This window comes from Colletotrichum truncatum (assembly GCF_014235925.2).
Source record: "Colletotrichum truncatum strain CMES1059 chromosome Unknown Contig_0007, whole genome shotgun sequence".
NCBI lineage: Eukaryota > Fungi > Ascomycota > Sordariomycetes > Glomerellales > Glomerellaceae > Colletotrichum > Colletotrichum truncatum.
The window spans coordinates 1,225,986-1,247,183 of record NW_027222404.1 but is presented as its reverse complement, the minus strand read 5'-3'; the positions used below and the strand labels follow the sequence as shown (position 1 = coordinate 1,247,183).

The following is a 21,198-nucleotide window of genomic DNA, read 5'->3' as shown; positions in this document are numbered from 1 at the left end:
TTGCAACAGGGTTCTTCACGCGGACGGAAGACAGACTGAAGCCGCGAAAGCATTTGGGCAGTTGAATTCTAGGTATATATATTACCGAATAATTTCTCTTGCTTTCACATTAGATCAATGAATATTCGAGACTACCTAAGGTAGCTAACTGTTGACAACAACCATCTTCCATATGCACAATGACTTTAGGCTATGCTCTCCTCGTGGGACAGTCCCACCTACCTCTCTTGCGATATTCGCCATCAGTTTATATATACTCTTTTACTTTGCCTATGGCTTATACCAAGCTTATTTTCATTCTTTAAGAAATGTTCCGGGTCCTAAATTGTGGGTGATATTTCCCTTCATACCTAAGGTGAAGATTCTCTTAGGCACTGTTGATCAGGACCTTCGCAAATTCCATCAACAGTACGGCAGCGTGGTACGTCATGCACCAGACGCCGTATCATTTACCACTGCCCAGTCATGGAAAACCATCTATGCTCACTCACCCGGGCAACTCCCCAAACACGTTCCCGCCAAGCTACTTGAGCCTCAGTCAAACATTCTCAGTGCTGATGATGCAAACCACGCTCGCATTCGCCGCGGAGTTGCACATGCTTTTGCTCCGAGGTCATTAGCAGAACAAGAACCTATCATTCATGGCTATGTCGACAAATAAGTACGAAGGCTGTCTGATGTGGCAGAGTCCCGAATGCCAACCGAAATAGGCAGATGGTTTCATATTACCTCTTTTGACATCGTCGGGGACTTGACGTTCGGGGAGTCTTTGGGTGGACTGGACAACAATGAGCTAAGCCATGTGGTGACCACTGTTCTCTTATTCATCGAGAAGACCAGGAAGATTTCCACCCTTGGAAGCTTGCTTGGATGGCTGGCACCATTAGTCATGCCTTTGTTGGCCAAGGACCTGGAGAATGGCTTCACAGACATGATCAACTACTCGGCAAATGCCGTGAACAAGCGGATTGCAAACGACGAACAGGTAGACCGCAACGACTTTATGAAAGGATTGTTACAGGGAAAGGAGGAGAAATCAATCAAGTCTATGGACGAGATCGTTACCAACTCCAATACTATTTTTGTGGCCGGCAGCGACACCACCGCTACACTTATGACGGCTTGCACATATTACCTTTTGGCGAATCCACGGGCACATAAGAGGGCAGTGGAGGAGGTCCGAGGTTATTTCAGCTCAGCAGCTGATATTAACTTCGCCAAAGCCACCGCGCGTCTGCCCTATTTGCTTGCCGTGCTTAATGAAGCATTCAGGCTATACCCTCCTGTACCAACGATCCTCGAGAGAGTCGTTCCTAATCCTGGAGAATATATCGAGGGCATCTTTGTCCCTGGTGGGGTAAGTTCTCAATACACCTTTTCAAAAACCATACCTCTTGGCCCAAGTTTTCCAAAAAGTTATCACTAACACTGAACGTTGGTGTTATCACAGACCCGTGTTGGCGTTCACCAGTCCTCAGCAGGGCTATCGATCTCAAACTTCACACAACCCGAGAAATTTATACCTGAAAGATGGTTGCCCCAGGTTTTCCAAGACGAGTCGTCTCCGTTCTATGCTGATAAGCGAAATGCCATTCAGCCATTCTCATACGGCCCGCGCAATTGTATCGGCAAACACCTCGCCTATAATGAGATGCGCACAATTATGGCACGCCTGCTTTGGGAATTTGACATGGAACTAGACAAGTCGTCCTACGAATGGACAAAGCCATACTCAGATCATAAGGCATGGATTGTTTGTAACAAGCCGCCCTTAAATGTACATATCAAAAGGCGTTACGATTAAGAAAGATAATCGAGCAACAAATCAGGGTAATATGAGCTCCTGAGGTAGTTATTATGTGTCTGGTTATTATCTACCATGTCAACTCTGGGACCGGAATAAGTTGGGTGGGACCAAAGAGAAGCCAGATTGTCGTTGCCTAGCTTAGGCGAATTTTGTCATCACCGTTTATCCACCACCTAACGTTAAAGCCACGCCGCATTTCGATTCTAACAAATCCCTCCTCCGTACATCCACGACTTCATGATTGATCGTTGCCAAGATAAAATAGAAGAAAATGAAACTTTTCAAACTCATTGGTATTATTTTTCTGATCACATCTCCTGGGGTTTTATGCTCGTTCACCGCCGCCGGGTCTGAGAAACATGACGCTGATGATGATTGCTGCGAATGGGATCATGTACCCACCGATCCATCAGATTTGGGAATTTTCGACGATTACAACCCATGGGTTGATTCTATCGACAACTTTAGGCCTGATAACCCAAATTATAACTTCTACAACCCCAGCGGCGTGGGCCCTTTTCATGCAGCGGATTATTTGCAATGGCGCCCGGAAATGGATGTCCACGAGCGAATGCTTCTCTCCATGGAAGCTTTCAAAGCATCTCCAAATATCGGCCATAGGCTGCTCTGGCTCGCAGCCGAGGCAGGTCATACCTCTGTTATGGAAGCGCTTTTGAGAGCTGGAGCTAGCCCTTTCGGAGTCAATGACCGCGGTAAGCCGTCAAGTCGTACACTTGTCGTTGCTAGTCGCCGGGGTGATGTCGAGATTATGCGGCTGTTGGTTGAAGCTGGCGTCGATCCTGATATGAGTCTCGACGGTTGGCAGGATGTACGGTCGGACTGGTGGGAGAATCCCGAGCCGGCAGCAGTGCAGCACACTCCCTGCGAGTTGCACAGCTGCGGCTGGGAAACTACCCCTATATTCCTCGCCGCAGAGCACAATCACACGGCAATGGTTCAATGGCTACTCCAAACAGGGCGTATAGACCTTGCAAGGCGACACAACAACTCCAACAAGACCGTCCTAGAGACTGCAGCACACATTGGTCACTCGCCGACATTCAAGCTGTTGATGGAACATTGTGTTGTCAATGGCGACCACGAGGATCATCAGCCATGCTTCATAGTGTCAAATCTACTAGAAGAGGTAGCTGGAACGGGAGATCTAGATCTCACATATTTCACGCTTCAGCACTTGGGATTCCCAGTCGAGAACACACATGTCGATCGCAGAGGAATGTTCCACGTTCTCGCAAAGAGACATCGTCAGCTGATGATGCATACATTTCGGGGCATCCTTGCCAGCACTAGAGCATCAGCAAGTTTTATCCAGCATTTCCTCGAATATTTCCGAGTACTCGAGAAAGTGGAAATTCCTGGCATGTTGGAAATGAGGGACGAATTGAATCACAGCCTCTTTCTGGCAGTCATGGGCGACCGAGTCGATGTTTTTGCGCTACTCATGGAGCTCAATGCACAGTATTTTAATCAGTTCAGTCAGTCAGGGTCAGGAACCGATCTATTAAAGCAGTCAAAACTTTCTTCCATGAGATTAGCGTTGGAACACGACAGACCAGGCATTGTTAAATATCTGATCGAAGAAGAAGACATGGATCCGAACATAAACAGTCGAGGCTATCTTCCGTTCGACGCTTTACGTGATCGCCAACATAGGTCTGAAACTTTGCTGGAATTGGCGTCATTCAAAGGGTCTTACAGTGTTGCACGTTATCTTCTTGAAAACACGAACCCGTATATCTCTGGTCTTTTAGGGCACGATGCATGGGATACGCCACTTTCTTGCCTCTTGAGGACTGCCCGATTTGACCCTCCGTATCAACACCAGATTGAGAGCAGAGAGCTGGATGAAGTCGTTGGCCTTCTTTTGCGTCGAGGCGGGCCTGTCTCGTTGGTCTCACCTGCAGGAAGCCCCGAATTCGAGAACAACAGCGTGATTGTTGACGTTGTGGGCGACTTTGGGTCAAGCCTGCAACCCAGAGTTTGTCTCTGTTGGGGCTATCGTGAAACGATGCGACCCAAGCCTAATCTTAGAGATAAAGGTGTAGTTCGTCTGGAGTTGAAGCAAGAGGATGAGATGTGGTGGAGGAGCCTACAAAGGATGATTGAGGTATCTTCGAAGTCTGAAGTACAGCGCGAGGAGCTGTGATAAGTTTGGACAACTTGGCAGCAGATCACTAGTACCTGGATAATACTTATCTTAAGTTAGGAAGAATAGAACAAAGTTTACTTTCTGATGTTGATATGGCCACCTCTAAACTTCATGACAACGACATAAGGCATGTCACCATCAGTTTACTAGAGTAGCCATGGAGATTGAGACATAGTTTGCAATTCAGATGGAGACACTCATGCCGGCGGAAAGACCCTGGATTGTGAACAAGTACCGGCTACTGGTCTCGTACGAGGAAGGCCCTAGCAATGAATCATCCTTACACTCGAATACGCTCTGTCACTTCGTGTAAGCACCTGTTTCATGTCGGTGTTACGCCGGCGTCTGTAGTGCCCAGCATTAACGTGGTCCAAAGTCTACCCGGATCGGCCCTTTTATCTGCATTTTTCCGACATGATATACGCTGGCAAGCCGCTGCGAAATCAGGAGAGATGGGTTCAAAAGCAACAACGCATCATGTTTTGCTGAAGCAGCTTGCCCTTTCAAGTAAGCTTAAGCACCCCGCGTTAAGCTGTCAGCTGGAGGTGGGCGGACATGCGGGGAAGCCAAGGTCGTCTCCGCAGAGATGGCTCTCCTTGCATCGAGATTTACGGCATTAGATAGATGATCCTAGTTATTTCCGTATAAGTACGCAATTGATTTTCGTATACGTGTGTGCCAACAGGGCCCCGATACGCGTATTGCAGTATTGGATCGTGCAAAGACTATTTGTTCATCCCGTAACCCAGTACCAGATCGTCACCAAAAGTAAGTATCAACTTATAATGCTACATTACCGACTTTCATGATAACTTTCGAACTGGGGGAAAAAATAAGATTAGGGTATATTCTTGTGAAAATCTTTATCAAATAAGCAATACCGCTGCCACATGGGTCTGAAGCTATCTTTAATATACTCTTACGGTGGTCGCTTAGCACTACCAGCGTTGAGCACAAAATGAAGAGATGACAATCTGAAATTATTGGCCTCTATTTCACAGGCAAGATTGCCATTGAAGGCGAATAGTACTCAGTGCAATATGTCATAAGGTATCCATCCCAAAATGGCTCTCACGACCCGCACGCGATACGCAGCCCCGTATTGGGAAGCTTGCCGGGGCCCTGGTTTTCTCCCCGCATTCTAGCGTGACTATCCAGCTCTAGCTGGTTTGTATCGGTCCGAACTTTCAGTTCTCGCTGTTGGCTCATCTGGACTTCTTGAGGGACTTTCTTGGCATCAACTTGCCCGTCATGAGGTGTGGTTTACCGAGGTAGCACTATCTCTTGTCAACATCATATCATTGACGATAAATATATAATAAACAACTAGGAAAACGGATCCCTAAGAGATGAGAAGATCAGCGACAAAAACCATCTCATCCTCTCTGTTTTGCAGCTTGGTCAAGTTTCGTCATGTTGCGCATCATGAAATTATCACTTTCGGCTCTAGTTCTCTTGCGAGTTCAAGTTGCTTCAGCTACTGCCAGACATGAGAACAACAGTCAGTGATTAACCGACGAGTGTAACCTCTTCGGATGGCTGATATGGCACAGATACACGAGACTGGGTCGCAGCCGCCAAGCTCGCCACGGACTTCGTCGCTGAGCTCACCCTCGACGAAAAAGTATCCATGATCACCGGCAACTCATCGGCTGGAAACTGCATAGGAGTCATTGGGCCGATCCCTCGTCTTGGGATACCTGGCCTATGCTTACTTGATGGGCCAAATTCCATCAACCGCGTCGACCTTGTCAGCGTGTTCCCGTCAGGCATAACGGCTGCAGCGACGTTTGATCGAGACCTGATTTACCGCCGAGGATACGCGCTCGGAGAAGAGTTCAGAGGGAAAGGTGGACATGTCATGCTCGGGTAAGCCTTACCTGCGCCTCAGAAAGTATGTAGCTCACAAAGAGTAGTCCATCGACAGGCCCGATGGGCCGCCATGCTCTGGGTGGTCGAAACTGGGAAGGCTTCGGCCCAGATCCATACCTCGCCGGGATCTCGATCGCCGAGACCGTCCAAGGCGTTCAGGCTACGGGTGTCCAGACGTGCTCGAAACATTACATCGCCAATGAGCAAGAGACTCAGCGATCTAACTCTAACCAGACCGACGGCACAAGAGTAGAAGCCATCTCGGCAAACATTGACGATAGGACCGTCCATGAGCTGTATCTTTGGCCGTTTGCAGACGCGATCAAGGCTGGTACCACATCCGTCATGTGCTCTTACAACCGCGTGAACCAGACATATGCCTGCGAGAACTCCCACATTCTGCAAAAACTCCTTCGTGAAGAACTCGGTTTCAAGGGTTACACAGTCAGCGACTGGTTTGCGACACATTCCACCGCCGAATCAATCAACGCTGGTCTGGACCTAGAGATGCCTGGAATCATTCCCTCCAACTACCCAGGCGCCGTCATGTACTTTGGTGAAAAGGTCCTAGAGGCGGTTACCAATGGCACCGTCTCCGAGACTAGGATCAATGAGATGATCCGCAACGTCATGACTCCATACTACTTCCTCGGCCAGGACGCCCAAGATTATCCAACCCCCGACCCAGCACTGAGATGGGTTACTCTCGTTCAGGAAGTCGGACTTGGCGCGGCAAAGAAGGGGGGATTCCTCCCTGATGGATTCGTCTTTCAGCATGGCCGCGACGTGAGAGGAGACCACGCCAAAGTCATCCGCGAGATGGGTGCCGCTGGCACAGTGCTTTTGAAGAACGTCAACGAAACTCTACCCCTGCGCGACCCAAAGATCATTGGAGTGTTTGGCAACGACGCAGGCGACATGACAGATGGCTTTTACCGGCCTTCCGAAATCCCAGACAGCGTGAACACAGGCACCATGATCATCGGCGGCGGCTCCGGTAGCGGAAGAGCATCGTACATCGTCTCTCCGTTAAGAGCCATCGAGGCCAAGGCGGCGGAAACAGGGGCCGAGGTTCTCTACATCACCAACAACGATGTGCTGGCGAGGAATGATTTCAGGGGCGTATACCCACCACCTGAGATCTGCGTCGTCTTCCAGCAGACCTTTGCCAGTGAGAGTTTCGATCGCACGTCGTTTGAGCTTGATGGAAATTCTACCGCGGTGATTACCAACGTCGCTGACTTCTGCGGTAACACTATTGTGGTTACGCATTCTGGTGGTGTGAACACCATGCCTTGGGCGAACCACACCAAGATCGGTGCCATCCTCGCAGCGCACTACCCCGGACAGGAAAGCGGTAATTCCATTGTCGATCTCCTTTGGGGTGACGTGGCGCCTTCCGGACGTCTTCCGTACACTATCCCGCTCACCAAGAGGACGCCGGTCCGCCAATCATCAATCTCACTCAGCCCGTATCGGACCCGTTGGCCTGGCAAGCAGATTTTACTGAAGGTCAGCTTATCGACTACCGCCACTACGACGCTCTCGACATTGAGCCACTGTACGAGTTTGGGTTCGGTCTAACATACACCACCTTTGCCATTGACAACGCTACCCTCGATGTCAGCATCTTCGGAGACAACACACCACTTGCTCCGAAACCGGACGCTTCTGTGCAGGTTCAGCCCGGCGGAAACCCCCAGCTGTGGGATGAAGTAATCATCGTCAAGACAAAGGTCTCAAACACAGGAAACAGAACCGCTCACGCTGTCCCACAGCTCTATCTCACCTTCCCAGACAGTGCTCCTAAAGGCAGTCCACAAAAGGTGCTTCGAGGCTTTGAGAAGGTATTACTGGAAGCAGGTGCCTCTGCTGACATTGAGTTTCGTCTGTTGCGCAGAGACGTTAGCTACTGGGATACTGTCGAACAGACGTGGATCATTCCCGACGGCGAGTTTGTCTTTAAGGTGGGCTTCAGTTCCAGGGATCTTCCAGCGGAGAGGGGCTTCGTTGTGCTTGGAGCAACTAGCTGATGGAGTTGGGTCTTAAGAATATGGTGTCCCTGTCGTTATGCCTAGTTCTGGCTGTTCTCGAACTTCTATAGTCTTCTGTGCGTTTGTAAGGCCAAGCTTCGCTGGGACCTATCTTTACTTAGGCGACTTTTGTCATTGGCAGTTTTTCCCTCTTCCTTAAATACTGTCGTTATTCAATTAATACCTGTTACGTTACGCGGTAGACGTGTATGCAACTCGGTCCTGCAAGCCTCGGTTGAGCTCATCCATTGGCCTGATAAAGATGATAACACCGGAGAAGCCTAGCACCTCAAAGTTACACGGTATTAACTGCTGGTTCGAGAACTTGCCTCCCAATTCTTGAATGCAGGCAGCTCAGACATTTGTTTACTCAACAAAACATTCAGGAGATACTGTGCCACCACCATCATTCGTTACCTGTGCTCAAACAACACACATTGTGGCATCAGCAAACATTCACAAGTTTGTATAAGCTTGAAACCAGAGCAACAAAAACAAACAAGCCACCTCAATATAATTTTCAACAAAGGCGTGTATTGAAAGAATAAGATTGGATTGTTTTTCTAAACACCCCCCTTGCATTGTTGACGGAAAGGGAAACATCTCGCTAACATGCTTGAACATGATCCACGAAAAGAATGAGAAATCCACAACTTACACATCACTTTTACAAAAGATTATTACCAAAATGGTGTGTCTCTGCAACTAACCCAAAACCTAACCACGAATCCCATTAACGAAATCTCCTCATGAAGAACCAAGCCTCGCAACAAGCCCGTACGGGGCCGGCACTAGTCGACTACTCCGACAGCGACAGCGAAGCCGAAAACCCGCCGCCTCTCGATGTCCCGGTTGCGCCGAGCCCCGAGACACCCGAGACCGAGAACGAGCTCGCGAGAATCGTGATCGAACTGCAGCGCAAGTATATCCGCGAACTGGAGGAGGTCAATTCCCGACAAGAGGAAGTGCGGCGGGAAATGCGGGACCAGAACGAGGCTTTTGAGAAGAGATGGGAGACGGAGCGTGAGCTGCTGCGGGGTGTTGTCGAGGTATGTCTATACATATTACCTGGGCCATGATATTTCTTTCTTACTGATGTTAATGGTTGTAGCATGTTTACGGCATAGACGTCAAGAACTTGGTTACAATGAGAGATTTGCAGCTATTTAGTTCGAGAAGCAAGAGCGTGGGTGTTCCTCCACATCCGTCTCATTCGCCATCTGTATCCGTGCCAGCGCATATCCCGTCACAATCACAGGCCTCGAGACTTCCAACGCTTTCTCGGGTGGAGTTACCACCAATAAAACATGCAATCGGAGGTGCAGAAGAGTCTATATCAATAGTAACCAGTACAACAACCCTGCCACAAAGAATTATCAGTACTGGCAAAAAAGCCCCTCGATCAAAGGGAGCGTCCAATCATCGATCCTACCAGCCTGGGAAGAAGTCAACGGCTGCATACGCTAGCAAACAAACGACACATTCGAGACCGGCCGCCCGGAAAAACACAGTCAGAGAGGAAATCAAAGCATCGCATATAGCGAAACGTCGACTAGAGTTGCCACAAAATATCTCCACAAACAAAGAGCGGCCGACAGTCGAGCCTCAAAATCCCTATGATGACCCAAAGTACTTCAGTCCTTTAACTGTCCTCACCGAGGACGGCACTAAGCAGCCCATTTTCAAGTTCCATCAACACCCGGACACGGTAGAAGAGCAGTGGGCCGAATACAAGTATGGCCTCCACGGGCAACCGCCAGTTGAGCAACTAGAAGCAAAGTACCGGGCAAAGTGGCGAAACAATGACTACGGCCGTTCTTGGTTCACCAGGCGTAAACCGTTTTGGGACAAAATAAAGGAGGCAATGGCAGAAGGGAAGACAGAAGCCGAGGCCTTGAACCTGATGAGGGATCTTGCCAATGGGAGGGTCAAGAGTCTCATCGGACAGCTCTGTGACGAACGAGCGAGCAAGCGCAGGCGACTGGAGAAGATGCAGAAGGGTCGTTCGCGTGCGTCGAGGAAGAAGTGGTCAGAGGCGAGAAAAGAAGAAGTTGTTGATAGTGCAGAAGAAGAGAGTGTCGGCGCAGACAGCAAGACGAACGCTGTTGTGCTACGCAAACGCATCAAACAGTTTAAAGCATGGGCTGGAGTCGACGAGAGTGAGTCAGACACGATTTCAAAGAAAGATGCCGACGAGCTGTGGTCAGAATAAGGAGCTTAGGAAGGTGAGATGACGTTTCTTCTCGCTTTGTGTCTTAGATTTCTGCCAGAAAGTCGAATCGCTTGTACATATCATGAGGTTTGAGCGACATGGCTAAAAGGATAACGGTAGCGGGTGTATATGTCCGGTCGAAATTGACTCGAAATTCGTGTCGAGAAGACAAGCGTCGACATGTGCCATGCCCAGCGTTGTCTTGAAATTCTCATCCTAACTCGCTTGAGCATCACATTGTCATCCGTTCGTATCCGAAGAATTGATGGCGCCAAAGACGTGAAGCAGGCCCTCTTCCCAGAACTCACCACTGCAAAGCGACATTCAGCTGGTTTAAGCTACCTTATAGAGACTTCTCTAAGCCGCGAGTTTTGCAATAGCTCAAACCATAAAACTTCAGCGGTCCATGACATGACAGCACTGACTCGGCATGCAACTGCGCGAGGATAGGTATCTCGGAGGTTCGGTAAATATTCGCACCTGCTGTCCCGCGTCTGCCGTAATAAGTGCAACCGAGGGCACTGCCAGCACGGATTGATACGAAGCCAAGCTAATAACAAGCAGGCTGGAAAGCCTCGAATCATCAAGATAGTGGCAGGGCGTTAAAAGGCCAGTAAAACAGCGTCGCTGATGTAAAAGAAACTGACATCAGCTAATAGTTGCTTGGCTGATACGGCCGAGGCATCTTCACTGGTCCATCTGTCGTTGACAGCGGCGAATTCACTAGGGCTGCTTTTTCCAAGGCGCAGAGAAGTTGGGGCCAAGTCTGCAATTGCTATTGGTCCAATGCAACATAGGAACTGCGAAGTCGGCCTTGGTGATGCTGTTCTGCGGCGGATGTCAGCCGACAAAGGGTTACTGTCCGAGCGCTAGGGACGGCTGGCCGCTAGACGAGGCGACGAAGAAACAAGCTTCTGTCGAGGAATCAGACTGGTCCCAAGTCTCCCGACGACCCATGGGCGTTGTAACATTAGGGAGCCAAAGTTGAGCGGATACACGTCGCAGCTCGATGGTGTCACAGTGAGAGGCAAGGATTGTGGTTGACGGCGAGACGTGAGAGCGAGTCTATGTGAAATTGGTGTCGTGTCGTAGGCGTGTCGTTTTGGCGGATTCCAGCGTGGCGGATTTGGATGGCTCTCGGCGAGGTCTTATCCGCGGGACCCTTGTCGATAGTTGTCCGCAAGAGCCCGGAAAGTGGTGTGATCTTTCGGGTCGGAGGAATCATGCTGTCAACGGGAACTGGGGAGTACCCTGGAGAAAAAGCGAATAGGGCGTCAAGCAGAGGGATGCAAAAGGACGATTTCAGTGGAAGGGAAAGGTGTGGCTGCCTGAGGCTGATGCACACGCGAGCGGTGGGGCCTGTCAGCTTGATGAGTATGTGGTCTGTGCAGGAGGCCTACCATATTACATAAGCCAGCGACACCAACAGCAAGAATGTTCAGTACGGCGGTCTGCTTCCAGAGGGTTGTATCACTGTGGTGTTTTGGCGGATGGTGAAGCACAAGCCACACGAGCAAAATAGCAGGAAAAACCATACATGCATAACCCGGGCAGATTGCAAACAAACACGTCGATCTGGATCTGCCATTGCGTGATAAATTGGATCATTTCCCCTAATCAAGCTTGGCCATGCCGCGTGTTTTTCGCTATGCGTTGTTTCCACATAGCAAGCAGTTCCTGTCGTGAAATTAGATGTGAAAAACAATGACTTGACAAATGCTGCATTTTGTGCAGTGGACATGGCAAGGGAAGCATTTCAGGCACCTGCCTCCCTGCCTGCCTGCCTGCCTGCCTGCATCGGCCTGTACTTGATTGTACCTGAGAAGTTTGGCATTTGGGGTGTCCCAAAGGCTTCTTGTGGCAGGTCAAACCAGCAGGAATGTATTTCGTAACTGTCAAACTGTGACCCAAAACCAATGTAACTGCAACCACCTGCAACTTGAGGACAGAATGAACGGTGGGCCTAATGCTTCGGAATTGGCAGGAAGTTCAAACTCGCCGCCAGTCACGATGCTAGGTTGGACTTTCCCAGCGAGGCAGGGACAGCATCAAGGAGGGTGATGGGTGGTAAGGGGGAAGGAAGGGAAGGGTGGGTGACTGGCGTTCACTAAAATCGAGGTAACCCACCAATGGGTTCGTTTGCAGCCTTGTGAAAGCAGTGGAGCCGCAACGTTTTGATCCACTTAACGTCCCCACCTGTACACCCCCACTTTCTGGCCCTTTTTTTTTTTTCCTTTTCTTTCTTCCCTCGCACCTGTTTTCCCTTATTCTGCCTCCTCTCATTTCTGCCCCTCAGTGTCCTCTTACTGCTGCTGCCGCTGCTGTCTGTGCTATACTGTTTCTAGTCTGTCCCTTCAAACTGCAATTGTGATTCACCCGACTGGCACCCATTACAATCCCCCCTGTCGGATATGTCGGGTGCGGCCTCCCGATCGGCTCGTTCGCAGACGGCCTGCCATGTGTCGTAACCCAAACCATGGCTACAATGCTGCAGTTCAGCTGCAGTACCAATCCCCTAAACCCAGGGTCGTCACAAGACAAGACAGGGAACCTAGCCTGGATAACCGAGGAGCGGGAGTGTCTCCGGCAACGTCATATCTTGGTTCCTACCCGATGCCGCAAGAAAACCCAAATCTGGGAGGGCAATCTTTTCACGCTTGAGATTACTCAATGAGCCATTTCCGCTTGAGGAACCCTCGGGGCCGAGATGTGCCACACTGATTGCATCTGCTGTGTCTCTTGAACGCAGCGTCAATCTCATGCCTGTCGTACAACAGTACAGAGTACATGGCAGTACGTACTGCAGATCTTGCCAGAAAAAAAGAAGAAGAAAAAAAAAAAGGCAACCGCAATCCAGGCTGCCAGGGACACTGCCCGACATGGACAAGGAAGGAAAAACCAACCTGACACTGTCTACATAGTAAATGTAGCAGTAGCTCTTGCCAACAGTACTCCGTACTTTTACCATTACATAGTATCTATGTAAGTACTAAGTACCAATGTATGTAAGATTGATTCCCGCCCGCGCCCACATCTACCCCGAGATGCCTTTTTCTTTCCTCACACTCTCTCCCCTTTTCCGCTTTTTGCATCCTCACAGCCCAGTCTTGACCTCCCTTGCCGCATTCGGATCTTCAAAGGGGGCATCATTGTCGCTGAGCGTGGGTGTCCCCTACATGGTTAAAAAGGTGGAAAGTCAAAGTGGAGTGCAAATGGGGCAAAACCTGGGGGAATCTTGCAACGCCACGCGCCCGTCTCATCTCCTTCTCCCCTTCTTCTCCGTTGTCCACTCATTTTCTCCTTCGTTAAACCTTGCGCTGTGTCCCGGTGTCCCCTTTGCGTCTGCACCTATCGGTCTTGTGGTGCCAAGGTCGACCGCAGCTTTACATAAGGTGTCACCATCCCGCATCTCGACTTGGCTAAGCCTCCTTCACCTAATAGCCCGTTGGCCTAGACTCGCCTGGGCATACGTCGTCTATCCTTTCGTCGGTTTGAGGCTTGACAGGTGACATACATATTCGAAAAACCGTCTCACTTTTGCGTTTGACACCGCCTAATCAAGATCTAATATCTCACATTGTCTTCCTCTGCCCCGACCTGACGATACCCAACTTCTTCAACCCACCGATTACTTCCAACGCCCATCATGACATCCAAATCGTTGTTGCTCTCCCTACCCGATGAGGTGCTTCTACAGATTGTGGGCCATTTGACGCCACCTCTTGACGGCCTGGACATTCCCTTTACGGCTTACACAGACCCTGACGGTATTGTCGTCACGAACCGTGCCGCCCTCTACCGTCTTGCTTTCGTATGTCATCGACTATCTGACTTAGCAATTCCGTTTCTATACCAGACGGTCTATCTATGGGGCCGGTCACGTCTTCAGTCGTTGCTCCAGACTCTGCTCGAGCGCCCGGAACTCGGCGCAAATATGCGCATTCTTTCCTATGTTTCATGCCTCGGCAGCGATCATTATCCTACCGACGTCCTATACCCCTACAAGCGCACCGACTGGCGCCGCCTGGTGGCAGATTCGGATCGATTCCCAGAACGCATCAAGGCTTTTGTGCGCGACGCCAAAAACGACCTCGAAGTCGCCCAAATCGTGTTCGCCCTTATTCTCTACTCAACACCGAGCCTCCGCACTCTGCATATGCGTATGCCGTTCGCGGCCGGAGAGTACCAGAAGCTTAAGGATATTCTTACCCCCGACATTGAAACGGCAGAGGGCCGCCCTCGTGTTCTAAACTCCCTGACCCGCGTCATGTTGGAGCCCATGCCCGACTTCCCCGGAGCCACCTTTTGGCCTCGTCGTGAGCTACCTTGTCTGCTGCGGTTACCGAACCTGCGTGCTGTCGAACTGGGTTCCGCCTATTTCCGGCCTGCCGTTTTGGAGCCTGGTGATGGATGGGGTGATGATGGAAGCTGGAAGAACGTCGAGGAGGTCCGGCTGGTTCGCAGCAGCATGTGGGGTCAAGGCTGGCATGCCATCTGCGCCCTGTGTCCTAATCTCAAGCTTCTCGAGATGGGCCCCTGCGGGGTTTCTGACCAGCCGGCCGACGGCGAGCACAACCTCAACACCGCCTTGTCTCTCGTCGCCGATACGCTCGAAACCTTCTCATTTGAGGGAATCCTAGCCGCCAACTTCTCCCCACATGTCGGTGGAGATGGCACCCTCACCTGCCTCCCAAAGATGAAAACCCTGCGCAACGTAAAGCTTGATATTGGAATCCTGTTTAAGCATCCTCAGAAGATGCAAGAAATTGATATCCGCCGGTGCTTTCCCCCAACGCTGGAGGTTCTCGACTTGGCGGAATTGTGGCACGACGTCGAGATCGACAGGCTATCGTCCAACGACCGTAAGAACTACGAACGGTCCATCCAGGACGCCCTGCGGAAGCTTGTCTTCGCCAGCAAAGAACACCTACCCAATCTGAGAGAGTTGACGTTCCGTCCGAACCCTTTTTACGCACAGCTGCCTTTGCCCGACACTCTTCTTGGCGGGAAGTCTGACGTTGACTTCAAGCTTGTATACTGAGACTACGATCTGGGAGGCTGACGGAGTCATATCTTTGCTATTGGTTAATTAATAAGCATGCTTGGAGTTATGGCGGTGCATAGCGGTCATGGCATATAGATGTTCATAGATTTAGATCCATATAATCAAAACTGATGTTCCTTTACCCGGCGCCAACGTCTTGCTACCGCCCACCACTACTGTTCCCATCTCACGCTTCACAGACTCACACAATCCGCCACCAGCTCCGACGCCGCTCCGCACCTTCAACATCTTGACGACCTCCACGCCGTTCTTCACTACCATTCATTTCCCTCGAGTCTCGTCTTTCCTGCCCAGCGTCCCAACTCTCCCTACGCACATTTCTCCACGGCCTACTTTCCTGGTTCTGACCTACATCCCCACTCCGATGTCTCCGCCGCTCCCGATCCTCGACAATCCCACTAACCCTCCGCTGCCCCAGCCTCTCATACCTTCTCAGCAACCCGACGTATTTCACCCAGCACTCGCCCAACACCTCAGTGCACAACTTCAAATTGTCCACCTCAGCTTTTATCCGCCTGATTCTCCTCCTCCATGCACATTCCCAATCATTCAACACTCTCGCGCACGCGCCATGGGCCCGCTCATGTCTACGCTGTTCCCTTTCAACCCGCAATCTCCCTTTTACCAGTTCTCTTTCAGCATGGAGGATAATCCTTCCGATGTCGAGTAATTCAGACACGGCAAACCGGAATTCCGCGGACTCAACGGTGCGAAAGTCTGGATTGCGATCAAAGACCCGGATTCGGCGCCACGTTGGCGATTGACGGCGGGATTTTGAAGCGTTGATGTACTTGTGATAATGCATCGGCTTACGACACTGTCTCGCGCAGCGGTAGAGTGTACTTGAGAGGCTGCAACAGCCGTGAGATGGGCAGGAATGTGCGATCGGGATGGAGCATGGGCAGATTGGGGGCGTTTCGTAGGGGTTAAGGTAGTCTGTCTGGGTGGAGGATATGGTTGGGCGGATGTCGCATATCATTCTGTGCGTGTGGACCTTGTAGCACATTTTTTGGTGGTGGTTGGCTTGGGGATGTGGTTGAGGAGTTGGTATTGAGATGTTTTGTGTTCAATGGGTTATAGAGGTGGATGATGAGTTTGGAGTTGGTATGGTTGGGGGATTTGAACGCAGATATACGGTTAAGAGGAACTCGTATGTACGTTTGTTTCTTGGAAAGCTTGCCGGATGATTCGAAATAGATGTGTCTGTTGTTCTGATAGTTTGAGGAACTGATTGATTGTGATGAAAGGAGTGCTGGGAGACAAAGACAGTGTATTCGAGTTGCAGATGTGGGAATTCATTGTAGGTCTTGGTTGCTATGTATTCTTTATTAGATGCACAGAGTCGTTGTATTTCTTCAAAGCATGGCCATCACAAGGCCCTGTTCTACCTGGATCTGCATGGCTTGACTTGCACCGACTTTATGAAGCCAAGGAACTTGATTAACTCGCGGAGACATGAGCTTTACAGGTGTCGCTGTTTGAGAATCAGAGCTATCTTTTTTTTTTTAAAGAACCTGCGAGTAAATAAGTTTTCGAACATCATTAGTGAATGAGATGCTATATCAAACAAAAGTTAGCCCTTCCCGATCACGGATGACTACCACCACAGAAGCTACCACGGCTATGACCCCTTTCAATGGTATGGTCAGCAAAAAACTGACGCTTGTTCCTTGATGGTGGCTACCAGGATCATCGGCACCCCGACCGATTCCAGAGCGCAAGCCGCTTGGATGCGGGTGCGAAAACGCCTAAATCTAGGTAGTCAGTCATGGGTGCTGAGGCGATTGGCGGTTGATCTCATCCAATTAAAGTCAAGTTCTCCCTATTGTGGTCGTCGGGGTGATTTGCCTACTTGGCCTCTGTCTGCCATCCTGGGCTATCTTGAGATAATAAAAGAGCTGGCTGTCAGCTTCTCTTATCTGCCGATGAATACTTCGGAGCACAACTCAAAGCAGCTCTGCTTCAAGCTCCAAACTCAGGCTACCATATTACGCACGCCAAACGCTCTATACCGAGTCTTCTGGTGTACCTGGCATTGCATCTCGGTTGCCTCAGAGTTTCTTCTCATCTGACGTCTGCCCATCGAAAACACTAAGTATTGTGAGGTTCAGAGTGGTCGGGAAGGCAGATGGATGGAATCGAAAAATGAAGACAAGGGAGATGTCGTGATGCTTTCTTCGCAACAAATAATCTTGGATAAATGGGAACCCTTATTAGATGGATCCATCTGTGGTTCACATGAGGATGTGAGAATCAAGTCATCCTTGAGTTAGTAGAAGCTAACAAAAAGATCCGACATTTTTTGAAGGGTGTCTCGACGCCAGATTGAATAACCACATGAAAACTCCCCAAGGAAACTAGAAGAAAGTGAAAGTCCGTCTCAAAAGGTCACGTTCGAAAAAAAAAAACTTCGTGATTCTACATGGTTCTTCTTTTATTTACTGTTGGTTCGCGCATATGCTGGCAAATCTCTCGAGTAGCGATTCTTCAATTCCCGTCGTCGCATCGCATCTCCATTTAGCCAACTCATGTTTGCCCTCAGCAAGCATGGCAGCTTGTATGGCGCCTACCGCGCTATTTCTACGTCTCGTCCTGATGCTACGATAGATTCCCTGGGCTGGGTAAGCAAACAAGCCAAGGGCGCCTATCGGTTTTGGCATTGCGAGTTAGTACAAAAAAGTGCCACGCAGAGATATTCCTTCCAAGGGAACGAGAAAGAATTTCATACCTGATCCAATCTTTGTTACAGTTCCAACAAAACCCTTACCGAGGCCCTTCACGGCTCCCAAGCCGCCCTCTTTGCGAGCACCGAGATATGGCTGAACAAAAATGTCGCATACCCCGTACGCCAGCCCGAGAGCAAACTGGTGGCCTGCAACTCGCGTGCCGGACTTCCACCCTGTAATTGGCTCGTGATCTGGGACATCTTCTCCGTATAACTTTGGAACTGCTCGCAGACCTTCTGTGATGGCCAGAGGCACATTGACGTAGGAGCCCCGTATGATGGAAGTCACAAAGACCCCCGTGGCAGTAGTAGCTGATCCCATCACTACACGTGATGAACCCAAGCAGCTCCTGTCTTGCTTCATTACCTGAGGCTCTTTGGTGGAGTTTAACGTTTTGGCCAACACAAGGTCGTCCGTCTTATCGCTCCTATTGCTCGTCGATTCTGTCTTATAAGCCTTCACAGGCTTGCGAACAATGTCGACTGCTGCAGTCAACATTTCGGTACCAACAGTTAGGGAAGAGGATAATGCGGCCGTGACGGGATCCCACCGATCTGTGTCGATGTAGACTGGTTTGGGTCGAAATCTGTGGCCATAATGTCAGTATCACGTCTATTTCAAAAACTTCTCAGAGAGGGCTTTCAAACAGTTGTAGCCGACGGCCATCAATTTTCAAATGGTCGATGAGTATTTCCGCAGCAAGCTTGGATAGTTTGAGTTTTGTCTTGCCGCGTTTGTAGGTCCACGCAGCAGGCTGGTTTGGCAGCAGATTGCAGCTGGCGTGTTCGAACGGAAAATGGCGATGAAACGAGTCGGCCGCGGCCGGCACGCCAGCTTCGTGGCTCATTTTAGCCGCGAGTTGTTTTGCGGCAGATTTTGTGTCTTCTTGTAAGCAAAACGTGATGGCTTCGGCGAGGTTGGTAGCGTCGAGTGATTTGTGACCGATTGGTGGCGGGCCAGCACCTGCTCTGGCGACCATTTCGCCCCAGAAAGGCTGGCTAAAGTTTTCCAGATTAGTCGCGGACAAGACGACATAACGTGGAAAGTATATATGTATAGGGAGGAACATACTCTCCAAAAAAGGGCACAATCAATGTTGGTACTCCGTTGCGCAATCCGCATGCTGTAGTTCCGGCGCCTCCGTGGTGTACAACGGCGGAGACCTTTTGGAAGAGCCACTCGTGAGGACAATCCCCCAAGAACAATATGTTTTCGTCTTCGAGCTGAATCCCGCTGCCTAGGTTGTACCATCCTCTCGAGATTATAGCCCTAGTGCCGGACTTACGCACTGCATTCACTAGAATATTCGTCAGACGTTCTGGGTCGTCGATGACGATGCTGCCGAATCCGATATATACTGGCTCAGAACCACGGGCCAGAAACTCTTCTAAATCTAGGCTCGGTTCGAACGGTGGAGGCTCTCGAAAGAAAAAGCCACAGACGTCTTTTGTACAGCTGGTCAACATGGGATGGATGGATGCATCTGGGAAGGGCTAAAACTCACCGATGTAACTAGGCCAATCATTGGGCTTTGGTACGAGGGCTGGGGACCAGCAGTACGTGAATGGTACCTGTAATGAATCTGCAAGCTTAGGTCCCGAAGAAATTGTAATTGGCTCAAGGTCAAGCATGGATGACCTCCATTCGTTGATAACATCACCTAGACTGAAAAGCACTCTTCAGCCTATAAGTTCTCATTCTTTCTTGGGTGGTGTCTTACCCTTGCCATGTCATCCACTCGAACACGGAATAAGACATATTATTCAGTTGGCCTTGGCTGACACCTAGTCCATCTGCTGTGATGCTCGCGAGCGGGTGGGGGAAAGAGGCAGTACTGGTCCAGGGCATCGTAAACATTAGATGGAGCGGAATCCCCAGCGCCTGTGCGCAATGTACATGTGCGAAGCTTGGAGGATTAGCGATAATGGAACTCGCCACGAACGGCCGGCCAGAGTCAGGATCCGGTTCAATACAGGAAAGCCAGCAACCGTTGAGAAGTTCTGCAATCATCTTCCGCTTCTTCTGGATATCTCCGGCACGAACACTGTCCATACTCGGTATAAGTCCTGGGTTCTTCACCATGTATGCCATTAGGTCCGCCGGATCGCCGCCGATCGGGTAAAATTCGAGGTACGAATCCGTGATAAACTTTTTGAAAACATTGTGAGTTGCTATCCGGACACGGTGGCCGTGCTTCTGGAGTTCGTTCCCCAGAGCAACGAAAGGCTGCACATCGCCGCGGCTACCAACAACTTGAATAACGATATTGAGCGGTATAACCTTTCGTGGACTTGGGGAATAGGGAGGCGGTGAGCCTAGTGTTCCTGAGGGTTTGTAGTCGGGGTTCGTTCCGACGACGCGGGCTAAAGTTTTGGAAGATACGCGACGCAGGTCGATATGAATGCGACCATCGTCGATGGCTAGGACACTCACTCGAATTAGAAACTATGGCGTGATTCAACAAGTTGATTGGCCTTACCTGGAAGCCCGGAAGTAATCGAAGGGAGTTTTGCTGGATTGGGAAAAGAATTTGTAGGTTGAGATAGGCCTTGCTCGAGATCCATCGTCAATGTTGAAACAGTTCAAATCAAATACAGATGCTAAGAAGTGACTGACGCGAGGTACAGGAAGGCCAGTGAGTGATTTAGGTTATAAAAGTTATATTCGTCGAATTCAACAGTTACATAATATTGCCTTTCATCACTGCGGCTGGACTTGTCCATCGTGGGGATCTGGGGCATTTTTACGCTAGCCATGAATAGTTACAATCCGACGCTGAAGATACGGGATGTGGATGTGGTACTAGTAACTACTATGGATGCAAATACGATCGACGTCGCTTTGCTGACCCACCTCGCTTTGCAGACCCGCATGAACGTATTTATAAGGGTTTAATTGGCTAGAGCTAATACAGGGGCACATTTACATTTGACGTTCGTGGTTTTGCATTTTACGATTGTTCCGTCTCCGTTACTGAGTGAGCGAGATCTGCCCGCACAACGTTTTAAGCAAGTAAATAAGAAGATAAAAATTGAATTTAGACCTTTTAGTAGCTGTAAATCTCATGCTTCGCGAAAAGCGTTGTGAACATGCCATAAGTCCTTGACCACCCTCCTTCTGCAGCTCGTCTCTTTAATGAGACTGATGTCTTTTTGGAGACATTTGTAATCACCCGCTATATTCTTCAGGTTGATATGAGAGGAGAAGCGAGGGCTTTTGGATAAGAAACATGATCACGATGATTTAATTGCCCGACTAGGGCTAGCCTTAATGCGAAAAGAAAGAAATAGAAACACCGAAAGGTTTGGTGTTA

The 21,198-nt window shown here is 49.9% G+C and overlaps 8 protein-coding genes across 8 annotated transcripts; 6 read left to right on the top strand and 2 right to left on the bottom strand.

Moving 5' to 3' along the window:
• Positions 1-428: 428 nt before the first annotated feature.
• CTRU02_210751 (uncharacterized protein) lies at positions 429-620 on the top strand (the record flags this gene model as incomplete). Its single annotated transcript, XM_036722005.1, has 2 exons — positions 429-468; positions 523-620. 2 exons carry the CDS (start codon positions 429-431, stop codon positions 618-620), a joined length of 138 nt encoding a protein of 45 aa, XP_036586377.1.
• A 269-nt stretch (positions 621-889) lies between these two features.
• On the top strand, positions 890-1,804 carry CTRU02_210750 (benzoate 4-monooxygenase cytochrome P450; the record flags this gene model as incomplete). The annotated part of the gene is made up of 2 exons (XM_036722006.1): positions 890-1,357; positions 1,451-1,804. The coding sequence occupies 2 exons, from the start codon at positions 890-892 to the stop codon at positions 1,802-1,804; spliced, it is 822 nt and encodes a 273-aa protein (XP_036586378.1).
• A 274-nt stretch (positions 1,805-2,078) lies between these two features.
• CTRU02_210749 (uncharacterized protein) lies at positions 2,079-3,974 on the top strand (the record flags this gene model as incomplete). The annotated part of the gene is made up of 1 exon (XM_036722007.1): positions 2,079-3,974. The coding sequence occupies one exon, from the start codon at positions 2,079-2,081 to the stop codon at positions 3,972-3,974; it is 1,896 nt and encodes a 631-aa protein (XP_036586379.1).
• A 1,428-nt stretch (positions 3,975-5,402) lies between these two features.
• CTRU02_210748 (beta-glucosidase 2) lies at positions 5,403-7,882 on the top strand (the record flags this gene model as incomplete). Its single annotated transcript, XM_036722008.1, has 4 exons — positions 5,403-5,478; positions 5,531-5,846; positions 5,894-7,292; positions 7,367-7,882. The coding sequence occupies 4 exons, from the start codon at positions 5,403-5,405 to the stop codon at positions 7,880-7,882; spliced, it is 2,307 nt and encodes a 768-aa protein (XP_036586380.1).
• Positions 7,883-9,029: 1,147 nt separating this feature from the next.
• CTRU02_210747 (osmostress-responsive transcription) lies at positions 9,030-10,094 on the top strand (the record flags this gene model as incomplete). The annotated part of the gene is made up of 1 exon (XM_036722009.1): positions 9,030-10,094. The coding sequence occupies one exon, from the start codon at positions 9,030-9,032 to the stop codon at positions 10,092-10,094; it is 1,065 nt and encodes a 354-aa protein (XP_036586381.1).
• Positions 10,095-13,740: 3,646 nt separating this feature from the next.
• CTRU02_210746 (uncharacterized protein) lies at positions 13,741-15,135 on the top strand (the record flags this gene model as incomplete). The annotated part of the gene is made up of 1 exon (XM_036722010.1): positions 13,741-15,135. The coding sequence occupies one exon, from the start codon at positions 13,741-13,743 to the stop codon at positions 15,133-15,135; it is 1,395 nt and encodes a 464-aa protein (XP_036586382.1).
• Positions 15,136-15,340: 205 nt separating this feature from the next.
• Positions 15,341-16,165, bottom strand: CTRU02_210745 (uncharacterized protein; the record flags this gene model as incomplete). The annotated part of the gene is made up of 1 exon (XM_036722011.1): positions 15,341-16,165. One exon carries the CDS (start codon positions 16,163-16,165, stop codon positions 15,341-15,343), a length of 825 nt encoding a protein of 274 aa, XP_036586383.1.
• A 1,432-nt stretch (positions 16,166-17,597) lies between these two features.
• CTRU02_210744 (uncharacterized protein) lies at positions 17,598-20,449 on the bottom strand (the record flags this gene model as incomplete). The annotated part of the gene is made up of 7 exons (XM_036722012.1): positions 17,598-17,803; positions 17,888-18,471; positions 18,533-18,883; positions 18,957-19,329; positions 19,390-19,550; positions 19,606-20,305; positions 20,365-20,449. The coding sequence occupies 7 exons, from the start codon at positions 20,447-20,449 to the stop codon at positions 17,598-17,600; spliced, it is 2,460 nt and encodes an 819-aa protein (XP_036586384.1).
• Positions 20,450-21,198: the final 749 nt, after the last annotated feature.